General features: G+C 35.5%; 1 protein-coding gene across 1 annotated transcript in view; it reads left to right on the top strand.

Annotated features, from left to right (window-relative positions):
* phlpp2 (PH domain and leucine rich repeat protein phosphatase 2) overlaps positions 1 to 14,087 on the top strand; it is a 68,197-nt gene that overhangs the window by 52,026 nt on the left and 2,084 nt on the right. Inside the window, exons 11-17 of the mRNA XM_079436303.1 lie at positions 203 to 298; positions 1,825 to 1,980; positions 3,693 to 3,893; positions 5,255 to 5,421; positions 11,146 to 11,272; positions 11,437 to 11,550; positions 12,960 to 13,154. Of these exons, the coding sequence (XP_079292429.1) occupies positions 203 to 298; positions 1,825 to 1,980; positions 3,693 to 3,893; positions 5,255 to 5,421; positions 11,146 to 11,272; positions 11,437 to 11,550; positions 12,960 to 13,154 (1,056 nt within the window). The remainder of the gene's footprint in view (positions 1 to 202; positions 299 to 1,824; positions 1,981 to 3,692; positions 3,894 to 5,254; positions 5,422 to 11,145; positions 11,273 to 11,436; positions 11,551 to 12,959; positions 13,155 to 14,087) is intronic.

Here is a 14,087-nt window from a genome sequence, read left to right as displayed (position 1 = left end):
TATATATATATATATATATATATATATATATATAAATAAATAAATCATCATGAACATTGTAATGCAAATGTGACCAAATGTTGCTCGGCTCATTTACAAGAGGCTCAGCGTGCTCCAGTTGTGTCCTTTACCCTGCTCACTCCTGTACAATGCTAATGCTCTGATGTAATTAGCCTGGAGTTAATTCCCATCCCTCCTGCAGGAATCTCCTGGAATACCTGCCAGACTGGGTGTGTGACAGCAGGAAGATTGAGGTGCTGGACGTCTCCCATAATCTGCTGTCTGAGCTCCCGGCCAGGTGTGTGTGTGTGTGTGTGTTCAGATATATATATGGTTTTTGAGGACACAAATGTGTATAATGACTTGGGTACTATATAAATAAACATGGTTTATGAGGACAGTTCCTGTAAACCAAAAGGGTTAAAACCATACTAAATGGCATTTTATGACATTCAAAGAATTGCCAATATTTTTCTGTAAGGGGTAGGTTTAAGTGTAGGGTTGGTGTACTGTAGGGTGATAGAAAATACAGTTTGTACAGTATAAAAACCATTACGCCTATGATGAGTCCCGTAAACCACAAATGCAAGTGTGTTTGTGTGTGTTTAGTGTGTTTAGACTGCCATGAATTGAATTTGCATCTTCCCCAGTTTCCAAAAAGAAACTGTCCTCCTGTTCCTCCATTCCAGACTCTTAATGTCAGCATTTTGTACTTATTTATTCAACAAAAATTTGATATGAGTGATGTGGGTTAAAGCGACTGTCTGGCCAGACGGTGGATCCGAATAGAAACGGGCCGGCGTTCATCAGCAGACGCGTGATGAGGCCACTCTGCTGTCTCAAAGCAAAGTGATGTAAACGCCAAGCAGATGAAAGCACCATTTCCAGCTAATTCCACATTAACATTCAGTCATTTGCATCTGAAAGAGCAAAAAGCCGTGCACAAATGAGATAATATGCAGCTTGAAGTTTGTGTCCCATTTGAGACTGTGAGTGCTGCATGAAAATGCTGTGTTGCTGTTTTGAAGGAATGGTTCACCAAAAAAGAGATTTGTCTTTATTTACTGAACCTCATGTCATTCCAAACCCATAATGCTGTTATATTTTCCATGAGAAGAGGTTTTTTTAAGAGACGTCATGCAGCTCTTGTCCATGCAGCTACATTACTGACCAAAAAGTACAACAACAAAAAACAAAACAATGAACACGGAAAACTTATCCACTGAAAATCTTCAGTTGCAGCCATAATAGAAATATTGTAATTTTACAATTGTACTGTAAAATAAAATCATTTTTTAAAAATACTCATTTTTTGTTTTACAGTGAAAAATTACAATAATAATTTACTGAAACTCTTCAGTTGTTGCTTAAATTTAGTTTAATATTTTAATTTAATATTAATTATTTTTTATATAATATTAATAATAATTATGATTCTATTTATTGTATATACTTTATTATTATAATTATTATAGTCATATTGATATATAATCACAACAGTTTTGCAGCGAACAAACCTGGAGCTTTCTTTCTTTTTTTTCCCGTTAATTGGTTATTTATTTTTTTACATTTTATTTTAAATTGCAATTGCAATTTTTATCAGATTTTTTTAAAAATCAGATTTCCACAGAACAAAATATTAGCAGATGAGTTTTTATTGACACGAGGATGAGTGAATAATATTTGCATTTTCATTATTTGCTGAACTATCCCTGTAAAGGCGTCTAGGCACTGATGGTTTCAAGACTGAATTTCGGTGTGAAACCAAAAACAGTGTCTTTTCTTCTGAAGTGTCTTTGTTTCTCTGTCCCTCTGTGCTTCCAGACTTCTCAGCAGTCTGAGTCTGCGTAAACTGCTGGCTGGTAACAACAGGCTGGAGAGACTGGCTGACCTGCTCGACCACATCCCTCTGGAAACACTCGACCTGCAGCACAACAAGTTGCAGGAACTGCCAGAGAGCTTCTTCTACAAAGCCTTAAAGTAGGTCACTCCCTCCTTCTGCCCTCTCTCTGTTCGTCTTACTCTCTGGGCTGTTCTTTCTTTCTTTTTTTCTCTTTCTCTCTCTGTTTCCTGCGATTTTTCTGCGTGTGGCAGGTGCAGTGCAAGCTGCAGCTGCGTCTCTCTGCTCTGTGGACCTTTAGCCCTGCTGCTTGAGCTCTTCATCAGACCTCCTAGCCTTTTACAGGAACTTAGCAAACCACATAGTTCTCTGGAAACAGCTCTTTGGAGATTAAAATCGCTAAGATATTAGATACATGCTCAGAGCTACTTTGAAACTGTAGCTACTCATGATTTAAAGTAGTTAGACTGAAGTCAAGCTACTAAAAAAGTATCCAGCTACATGCAAGTTATTTAATTGGGCAAGGTCTTTTTAATTATATATCAGATTTTTTTATTTATTATTTAATCAGAGCAGACCCAGAAAATGAAATAGATAAATCATGATTAGAATGGCAGATTTATACTTAAATTGACCCCTATAAATACATGTAAAAATGCTAGAATATTAAGTTGAAAGCGGGGTTATTATAGTAAAGTAAAATGATAAAAAAAACATTTGTTACTAAAATATATTAAAATAAAATCTACAAAATGTAAATATTTTATTTCAGCCAGATGCTTGATTTACTAAAAGAATTAAACTAAAACTGAAATTAATATATAAAAAATTATTTTTAACACTTTACAATAAATGTATTGATTAGTTATTGATGGTTCATGCATTAACTAACAATGAGCAGTGCATTCTTTACAGGATTTAGTCATCTTTGTTATAGTTAGTTAATAAAAATACAACTGTTCATTGTTAATGTCAGCTAGGGTCCATTAAATAATATAGTTAATTATTTAAAATAAAGTTAATGTTAATTAATGGAAACTTAATGTAAAGTACTACCAAATAACATGACAAAATGAATGACAAAAACATTTAACAAAATTACTAAATTTTCTCCTGTGAGTCGAAAGTTTGAAATATTGCAAAAATGACATTTGACTGAAATGCTTGTATTGAAACATTTAGCATCCTACCTATGATAAAACTGTGGTAGAAGTTAAGTTTCGTGAAGGACTGCCAATGGTAGGAAGCCTTTTAGCTGTGTTTATGATCAATCTGTATAACGGTGACTGTAAAATATGTATTTTAGGTATGGAAATTACATGTTTTGAGTTTTGATATTTGTGATATGGCCATTGCACTACTTTGGGGGCTACTTTAACCCCCCTCAAACCCCCAAAAAAGAGAAATTGACTACGGTCCGTTGAATTCTTAGAAAATAATGCACACTCTGCTTCGTGGCCACATCACCACCTCAAATATAAACAGCTGAACAACTGTCAGGCTACTTGTGGAGTAAGTAACTAAAACTACATTTCCCAACACTGGATCTACAGCAGCACAGAGGAAGGGACATGCTTCTCCAGAGCCTCTCATGGATGTGTACAGGAGGAAGCGGCTCAGTGAGGCACAGTAATATGAGCCAGAACTGCCCGCAGCTCTTCCATTTCCTGTGGCTTAATTTAATTGTCATCCATTAAGCATCTCTAATGCTGAAAGATGTGCTGCAGCTCTGAGGCTTTGGTTGTATCAGAGATGATTTTTGCTTTATAAACGTGCTTTTTAAAAAAAAAATATTACTTATACTGTGTGTAAACTTACTAACTTGTCTTCCCTTGTTCTTATTGTCTACTAGTTTAAAGTATTTGAATGTGTCTGCCAATGCGCTGGAGACGATCCCGCCGAGCAGCCAATCGGAGGAGAGCCTCAGCACCCTGCAGGAGCTCTATCTCACTGGAAACAACCTGAATGAGAACTGCCCTGCTCTACTGGTGGGGCATCAGAACCTGCGGGTCTTGCATATGGCTTATAACCAACTGCAGTCCTTCCCTGCTAGGTACGAGACCTTGAACTAGTGTGCTTCCATCAACAGGATGGTAGGAGCCTGTTATTCAAATGACATGTGACCCTGGAGCACAAAACCAGTCATAAGTAGCACAGGTATATTTATAGCAATAGCCAACAATACATTGTATGGGTCAAAATTATCCATTTTTCTTTTGTGCCAAAAATCATTAGGATATTAAGTAAAGATCATGTTCCATGAATATATTTTGTAAATTTCCTACTGTAAATATATTAACTTAATTTTTGATTCGTAATATGCATTGCTAAGAACTACATTTAGATAACTTTAAGGGTGATTTTTCTCAATATTTAGATTTTTTTTTTTTTGCACCCTCAGATTCCAGATTTTCAAATAGTCTCAGCCAAATATCGTCCTATCCTAACAAACCATACATCACCTGAAACCTGAAAAATAAATAAGCTTTCCATTATTGTATAAATCTAAAAAAAATTACCCTTATGACTGGTTTTGTGGTCCAGGGTAGTGTTAATTTTGTCAGCTATTTTCAATTTTAGTCTTAGACTTAGTTCCGTGTTAAAATGTCCTTGTTAGTTTTTATCATATTTAGTCAACCTTATCCTATTTAGTTTTAGTAAAGTTTTAGTCGACAAAGTCTCAACATTTTTGTCTAGTTTTAGTCAAAGAAACTTGACATTTTAGTAATAAGATTATTATTATTATTAATGAACCATACAGCAGTATTAATTTTCAGAATCAGCTTTATTTGCCAAGTGTGCGCAAAAAATGTATGCCTCATTTACTCTATATATACAGCTGTTGTAAATATAAATATGCATATATATTTACAAAGTACTAGGCAGAGAGAGTCAATAATTAGAGATGGGGAATGAATTACAGGGGAGAGGGGAAAGGTGTTGATGGCGGTGTTGTGAGACGGTCAGAGTGGATGTGGGGTGTCAGACCAGGCTTTTGCATTTCAAATCTGCAATAAAACTTTGGCAGCCATTTTTTTTATTTAGTCTTACTCGAATGTACATTTTAGTTATCATTTTAGTTATGACGGAAACTTTTATGCACATCAGGCCATAGCTGGCGTTTCATCTGTTATAAAGGAGAAAAATGCAAAAAATTTTCCTATGCAAAATGACAATTAAACGTCTGAAAAATGGTCTGCTATAAGCAGATCTTCACGAAATTAGGTGAGCATATGCACCGTATGACCCTGAAGAAGCATGCAAACTTTTATGGAGATCGGCCTATGATTAATATATATATATTCCGCAATGAAGAGCGAGCGTGTGCACATGGTTCAGATCAGACATTATATCAGTGTATATGACCATGAATTGCTATTGTTCCTTTCTAAATGAGCTCCCTTATGTTTACAGCAAGCTCAGTAAACTGGAGGTACTGGAGGAACTGAATCTGAGTGGGAACAAGCTGAAAACGATCCCCTCCACCGTGTCCAGCTGTAAGAGACTGCATACGCTCATCGCCCACTCCAACCATATCAGCGTGTTCCCAGAGGTCCTCAGCCTGCCCGAGATCAAGGTCTGTGATGTATCATGACAGGAAATGGGAAACACTGCCTATAAATATTGGAAGGATCTTAAGGGTCAACCAGAGAGTCATCAAGTGGCAGGAACAAATTATTGTCTAAAAATGTAATATGTATGGATAGCAGTTGCAGTAAGTTACGAAAAAAAAAGTTTACTAGTTATCAACCCTCATAGACATGATTTCAATAAAAATGTTTGAATAAAACATTCTAATCAATATTTTAGAATGCTTTCTAAAAGACTAATGGATGGATAATTCTGTATTTTTAATCAAATAAATGCAGTCTTGGTGAGCATAAGAAACATTAAATCTCAATTATTCCAAACTTTTGACCAGTAATGTATAAATTTAAATGCTAAATCTAAACTGAAATGGTGAGAACATGCAAATTAGGGACACTTCATTAAAATTTAAACCTAAATTTCTCTAAATTGTGTTTAACTTCCATTTAGATGTAATATTTAAAGTTGTTTAAACAGTTTAATTTTTTTTCTTGTTTTTGTGTATATATTATAATATTTATAATATGACTGTGAAAACCTCACTATTTAAAAAAAAAAAAAAAAAGAGGAAAAAAAAGACATTTAATTCTGGAAAAACTAAATAGTTTTTGTCCCCCTCTAAAAAAAAATATACATTTTATTTCAGTTATTTTATATGGGATGATATTCGACTCAAGGTGATTAATAGATGCATGCACAATTATCCATGTACTGCATAAATTTTATGCATGTATCTTACTAACCACAAACAAATGTCTTTCAATTTGAGTCTGTGGAATTCGGGATTAAATGATTGTGCAGCTATTTTAACAAATACAGACATGTTTGCGTATAAAAATGTTGTGATCTGCATTAATATATCATAAATTGCTCATGCAAAAAGGAATCCATGCATTTGTGGATCAAGTGACACGTGCATTTATTGACATCTTGTTTGCATTAATCTTGTTTGGTTCAACTGGATTTTGAGACTTCATTTTTGCAGTTTGCAGCATTTCACGACGCCCACACACACAACTACCAATGAACAAAGCCCAGTGCAATTCATTAACGTGTACACGATTTGAAAAATTCACAAATGTGCATCACTACACTGAAATCAATGCTTTTCAGCCAGTGTCTGCAGAGTTAAGAATTACACCAATGTGCAGCATTTTGTTCAAATAGACTTATTTTTGAATACAAATGTTATAGCTTGTATTAAACTATCATAATTTGTGCATGCAGCGATTTTAAAATGCACGTGCGTCGCCTGATCCACAAATGCACATTCATTCACATCTCTTCTGAGTCGATTTTATGTGATTCATTTGAATTGAGACTTTTGAATTGAGACGCCCGTTTATCCTTGCCCAATCCACACACAGCTCGCGATCCACACGCAGCTGAGCCTAAGAAAATCAGCAACCATTAGATGGCACTAGCCCCAGTCACATGTGCACATTCCATTGTGTAGGCTTTTATGAATGTTACATCGTTTTTCTTTTGTTTCTTTTTGGTTTGGCTATTCTACTCTGCCCATAGAAATATAATAAGAATGTTTTATTGAACTTGTTATAAAGTCTTAGGACACAGAATAGCTTATATTAATTTTGCCAAACAAGAACGTCGTGATGGTACCTTGATGGGTTTTTTGACAATGACAATGAATGTTTAGGGACAATTAGCTAGAACACATTTTATTTAGGCCTACTTATTACTAAACTGAGTCATTAGCTTTTCTGAGTCCGTGTCGGCTGCAAAGATGAAGTTGACCTTGCTGATTTGCCATTTGTTTCTAAGTAGCCTATAAATAGCATCTAATTACTATTTACACTTATTGCAAAGATCTGCTACTTTTACAGCATGTATAGAATGGCTATTTTCAATGTGTAAATGGCAAATCTCTAAAAATGCTTGGTGTAAATAGAATATATCATATTTTCACTTAGTGTAAAGCATCTATGGATATTTGTACTTATAATAGTGTAAACGGCATCTATTGCTATTTTCACTTAGGGCAAATAGCCGCTGCCCTAAACTAAAACCATACGGCATTGCCATTAACAGATGTACAGTTACAATCCTTTCATTCTATGGATGGAGGCGTACACAACCATCAATGATCCTAAAGTAAATAGCCAGCTTTTCTTGAAAATCAATGGCTTTATTCTCGAAATTGAATATTTCGCGCACAACTACCGATACCGATAGTTATGTGCAAGTTTGACATTGTCGAATTTGTGTCAGTGCATGGTCTGCGCTGCTCCAAAACGTATGCTCTGCTCCATGCATAAAGCGCGCGCTGCAGAGCCGCCACACAGTGCCGCAGGAGTAAGATTTCTGATCATGTGAAGAGTGAGAGAGGCGCTTTCAATGAGTGCTCTTTGGGAGCAGAGCCTGGTTTATACTCGCCGCGTCAGCACCAGCGGCAAAAATTAAACGAATGCTGAGGAAAGGATGGAGGACAGGATGGAGGATTTGTTTTCAAGTGAAAGTAAAATAAAAGACTGCTTCTTAAACCAGAGTAGGTGAACATGTTGGTTTTGTCTTTGCTGTTTATCTCATGTTACGCTATGGAGGCTTTCTTTAAATGTTCTTTATTTGATTCCTCAGTGTTTGCTAAACGTTCTGGTGTAGCCTATGCCATGCCTCGTCTTATTCTTTTATGTTAATTACATTATATAAGTTAGATTGTAGCATACTGTTTTATTATTGTACATTTTAGGCTTGCTGTGATAGACTGTGTTGGCGGTGCTACCGGTGTTAAGCCACAAGACCAGTTACATCACTTGCCCACCGCGGCACCGCCCCCCACCGTCGTTTTTAATTTTTTTTTATAGTAATAAAATTCATTTAGTTCAGTTATAGGACACTACAATTAAAACCGAACGTGGCTGCACAACAGCATCACCGATCAGTTTTTTTTTATTTTTTTTAAACATTCGTTTCTGGGGTGGCGATGGCGCAGTGGATAAGACACATGCCTTTGGTGTGAGAGACCCGGGTTCGAATCCACTGTGAGACACCACTGTGTCCCTGAGCAAGACACTTAACCCCTAGTGTAGTGGCACAAAGAGGTTGTCGCTCGTCTGGATCTCAGTTGGTGCAATTAGAAAGGCTCAAAACAGCAGAGTTTCAAATGTGAAAGAAAAGACTTTATTATAACAAAACAACAAAGCCGAGAACGCAGCCGCCACATCAACTGCCTCTCAGTTTTCAAGTGTTGGTTCATCACCTTATATACCTTTCTCTTATCTATGTTAGAACCTTCTATTTTTTTATTTGCTATACCTGGTCGGTTTGCCACCATTATCTCATAGCCCACTTTGCTTATTATCTAATTGTGGAATATGGCTGCCGTTGCTCTTTTTTAAAAAACATGCATAACCTTTATTATCTTGAGGTGACTCAACTGTCAACGGTCTTAGTTTTACATATTCTTCAAATATGGTATGGAAATTTCCAACTAGCTCTCCCTCTGAGTGCATCTCATATGAACTCACTGCACATAGACAGGCATTCATTCTCAGGCTATTTTAACACAGTATTTAGTATATTGATTGCTTCCATGATTTACATTTTCTTGTTAGTATAACCTATATTCTACGGCAAAATTATACAATACTAGTTGCTCCAGAGGCGTGCGACCTCTGACATATATAGCAATTGTAAGTCGCTTTGGATAAAAGCGTCAGCTAAATTAATAAATGTAAATGTAAATGTTCTCATTTATTTGGTTCCACAGTATTTGCTGATTTTTTTTCATTATTTTGCATCAAGGTGTATGGCGTCCGTGCCTCCAAAAATTCTTATTCATTTTGCTAATAAACATTCGGTTTCATAATTATTTATTCCTCATTCTTTACTGATTTTTAGTTTTGTATACCCATTTAAACTTTATTTTTTTATTAGGCATAGCATGGTGTATTTTTATTCATTTTGTTAATAAAAGTTATATGTTCTATGTTGTATTTTGTTGTTGCTTGAATTGAATTCAAGCAATTGATGCCAAATTGCTGCTAATTTAAAAGTGAAAGTAAAATGCGCACAATGCTTTTATAAGCTACTTAAGCAAAGGAAAGTAAGGGAAAGAGGGAAACTGCTTGATACGGAACCACCGCAAATTTAAAAGTGAAAGTAAAATGTGCACGGTGCTTTTTCAAACTAGGCTATTTAAAAGTGAGGGAAAACTCAAACGAACTAAAAGCAAACAAATTTTTGCTGAATTGCCGCAAATTTGAAAGTGAAAGTAAAACGCGCACGGCGCTTGCAGGCCATTTAAAACCGAAGGAAAGCAAGGAAAAGAGGGAAAACTCAAACAACCGATTACATTAGACAGACATGATACATTTTGGTAAGCCATACTGTATCTTTCAACATTTTATGAAGTACTTTCATGTGTATTTTGCACTATAACTTATTAAACCAGAAGAGACTTTAACTTGAACTGGGGTGCAATTAACGATCTGTCACGTCACATCTAAAACCGTCAAAACGGCATTCATTGTTTGTATTTCATGATAGAATCTACAGGATTTGAAAGCTGAGAGTTTGTTTCTTATCAGAAGTAAGAGCACAGAATTCTTTGATTTGTTGGATGTGAGGCTTGGTACAAATGTTTGGTGTATAGAGAAAAACTGCGGATCTGGCAATGCTGGCTTGAACTACAGGTGATTCATCTGGTCAAATAGAGCCTGCTTTAATGTTGCTTTTTTTTTTAACTGTTAATGCATTATTGTCACGTTAATTTTGACAGCCCTAAATTCAACAGATTTTCTTCAATCAGTATGAGTTGCAGTCTGACACGGTTTTCCGCCGCCTTTTGATTGACAGTATATAATCGGCCCTGATCATCCGCTGATTTTGAACAATCCACTGATGGCTGATAGTGAAATAAATGCTTTTATCGGCCGATAACGACTGTTGGCCGATACATCGGAGCATCTCTACTCAAAATCCAGTTGAACCAAACAAGATTAATGTAAACAAGATGTCAATAAATGCACGTGTCACCTGATCCACAAATGCACGGATTCCTTTTTGCATGAGCAATTTATGATATATTAATGCAGCTCACAACATTTTTATACGCAAACATGTCTGTATTTGTTAAAATAGCTGCACAATCATTTAATCCCGAATTCCACAGACTCAAATTGAAAGACATTTGTTTGTGGTTCGTAAGATGCATGCATCAAATTTATGTAGTACATGGATAATTTTCCGTGCATCTATTAAAAATTTTAAGTCTAATATATCCCATAATTTTACAATACATATTTTTTACTTTAATATTTATTATATTCTACGTTTATTTTAAATTTACAAGTTATTTAGTTATGTCTGGCAGAACTGAATTGTTTTTGTCCCCAGATCCGACAAAATTGAGTAGTTTGTTATACACTTAATTTTATTTCACATTATTTTGCATACTGTTTTTTACTTTACTTTATTTACTGTATCTTACATGATTTAAAATTTTTATAGTTTGCCAAAATTAAACGATTTTTCTCCCAAAATCCAACAAAATTGGGCTGTTATTTGTTACACACTTCATTTTATGACAATTTTTATTTTACATAATTGATTGACTTTATTTGACATTTTAAGCTTATTTAATTGAGTGTGGTGAAATTGAATCACTTTTGTCCCCCAAATGCAACACAATTGTGCTGTTGTTTGTTACAGTTTATTTTCATGAACTGTTGTATTTCTTCTGCTCTTTGTGTAGCTAGTAGATGTGAGCTGCAATGAGCAGACAGAAATCCTGTTGCCGGACTCTCTGCCTTCAACGCTGCAAGAGCTGGATCTGACCGGCAACAGCAGCCTCATGTTAGAGCACAAAACGCTCAACCTCTTCAGGTGAGACGCTACAAACAGCAGTCCTCTGTGTGGGACACCCAGTACATTATGCAGCTGATGAATATTAATACGTTCTGATACTCTCACAGACCCAGGTGGTTAATTGCTTTTTCTGTTTTTTTGTATTTATCTCTCACACCTCTGTGTGTCCTCCTCTCTTCCAGTCACATCAGTACTTTGAAGCTGGACCAGAAGCCAGCCGTGACCGCAGGAGACGCACAGGGCACATCCACCCTGTGGGATCATGGTTACGCTGAGATGTGTGGGCAGAGAAACAAGTGAGCAAAATCTGAGGACATGAGATTCACAGATCAGGAAACTTTTTTTTTTTTTTTTTTTTTTTTTTTTTTTTTTTTTTGGATTGAGCCCCAATCAAAAAAATCGAGTTGTTTTTGCAGATTACCATCCCTAACCTATAATTTTCTATTATATATTGGGGAAAAAACAGTCAAATGCCAGCAGAAATAACCAGTTTCAATCAATTTCAGATAAACCATTCCCTAAACGTCACGCAAAAAAATAATAAAAATAATAATAATAATTAAAAAAAATTAGGATGGTGGTTTTCATGTCATTCAGGCAGACCCTTCCTGTCCGAGTCGGTGTTTCTTGGCCAGAGTGAATCAGGACCGGATTTATGAAACATTTGCAGGAATAAAATTTTTCTTAAGTGCTGTTTTCTTACTTAAGAAATGTTGTTTTCTCGAGTATGTTTGAATTCCCAAAACCATTTTTCTCTAGTTTGTTCTTAAGCAAATACAAAATAATTGAAATTCTTAAAAAGAATCTTCTTAAAAATCATTGTAAATAACTTCTTAAAGTTAGGATAACCTCCAACTTGTCTTAAATTCCCAAAAATGTAAAATTTCCCTTTCTGAAATGACACCAATGATTGAAAATGTAAACAATGATCGGTCAGGATTATGCATGACAGAACTTCTGAATTTGAAATTCAGCAACTCTATAACCAACTTCTTAAATAGGAAGGCAGTGCTGAAGTCGCATCAAGTCAGCTTAAAAAAAAGACAAAGTTTTTCATTTAGTTGATCAGAAAGTCTTCTGCAACAGCTGCTAATCATACCACTAACAATATTGACTTCATAAGAACAAGAGGTTCTTAAGAAAACATTTTTCAAGAATTGCACTTAAGAAAAATTCCAAGTTTGTAATCATTCTTATCAAACTCCTTAAGAAGGTTTTTGTGAATCCAGCCGATCTGGCCCCGAGACAACTAATTCTCTAACCAATAAATGCTTGGATGGCATAAAAACAGTTGGCATTCTCAGAATAATTGTAGCATTGGATTTCGCTGATACCAAGGGCAAGACGCAGCAGGAGGGCCGGTTTGAATGCAGAATGCATCCCATAGGCTTAAACGCCTTGTTTCTACATGTTTAATGTGACCTCAGTGTGCTTGGCTCCCCCTGCGAAGGGCATTACCTCCACAGTTTCAAAGCAGTCCGTCTCAAATATCGCATCCTCTCTCGGTACCCTTCATCCACCGAGGGGGGCCACTTTTGTGTGTTTGTCAGAGAGAGAGTTTGTGTATGTACCTATATAGGTGTATCCATGACCATTCAATGAAATGTATTTGTAATGTGATATTGTACACTTTGTAAGATTTTGGTTGGGTGTTGGTTTCATCAAGAGCAGTTCCATTGAAACCTGCTGTTTTACCTGGGTTCAGGTTGTGTGTGTCTGTGCTGGCCGTGGATCGCTTCGGGGACAGTCCGGAGGCTGCTTATGGGATTTTTGATGGCGATCGTAATGAAGAAGTTTCCAGGTTACTGCAGTGCACCATGGGAGATGTTTTGGCAGAGGAGATACAGCACTCCAGTGTGGACAGTGTATATATGTGCAACACTTTCCTTACCTCCCATAGGTGTGTTTTGCACACACACACACACGTTGATTTGATTAAGCTTTTTTTTTCCCCATAAATCATGTTTGCTTGTACAATCATTGGTAACTGTATGAATTTATAACACATTTTATTACGCCACTCTCTGGAATACTTGATTCAGTCAAAACATTCCATCAATATATTTGTATAATGACTGTCTATTTATACACTGGTGTACTTTCTAGTGTCACTCTGCATTCTCTTATCACAAGTAATTTAAATGTCATTAATTTATTTATTTGGCAAGTAGTCATGTAATGAATGGGATAATGTATAGTCAGTTGGTCATTACTTATGTAATGCTCAGCAGAAAGTAGTTAATGTACATTTAAATGTATTATGTATTATATATATATATATATATATATATATATATATATATATATATATATATAGAATGAATATGATTCACAGTTTCATCTTTAATCTTTATGGAAAGTATATTAGCTATAATGTGTGATAAAGGAAAATATCTTTAAATAACAAATTGTGTATTGCAACTGTTGCATTCAAGTCCTCATGGAAAATGTATATTTACAATTTGGGAAGTCGTAATTACAACATCAGGTGTGTTTAAATGAGTTTGGTCAGAGCAAGATAGCAATTCAGCAAGATTTTTTTTAACTACTTCTACAAAATAATGAATGCAGATCAAGTGTGTTTTGTAACCTAAAGTCATTCTATATCATTATGAAGTCATTATCTAAGATACTAATTTCCCTGTTTAATACTGTAAAGCTGCTTTGACACGATCTGCATTGTAAAAAGCGATTAAAAAATAATCATAGTTGTAGAGTACTATTGTAGTTCATATATGCAACTTAAAACAGCTAGTTTTATTGAAAAAGAAATCCATTATTGCATCCACCATATTTTGTCACTGACGCCCACAACTCTGAAACTCAAGCTTAA

Source organism: Barbus barbus (assembly GCF_936440315.1).
Source record: "Barbus barbus genome assembly, chromosome: 2".
Lineage (NCBI taxonomy): Eukaryota > Metazoa > Chordata > Actinopteri > Cypriniformes > Cyprinidae > Barbus > Barbus barbus.
This window is presented reverse-complemented; position numbering and strand designations above follow the sequence as displayed.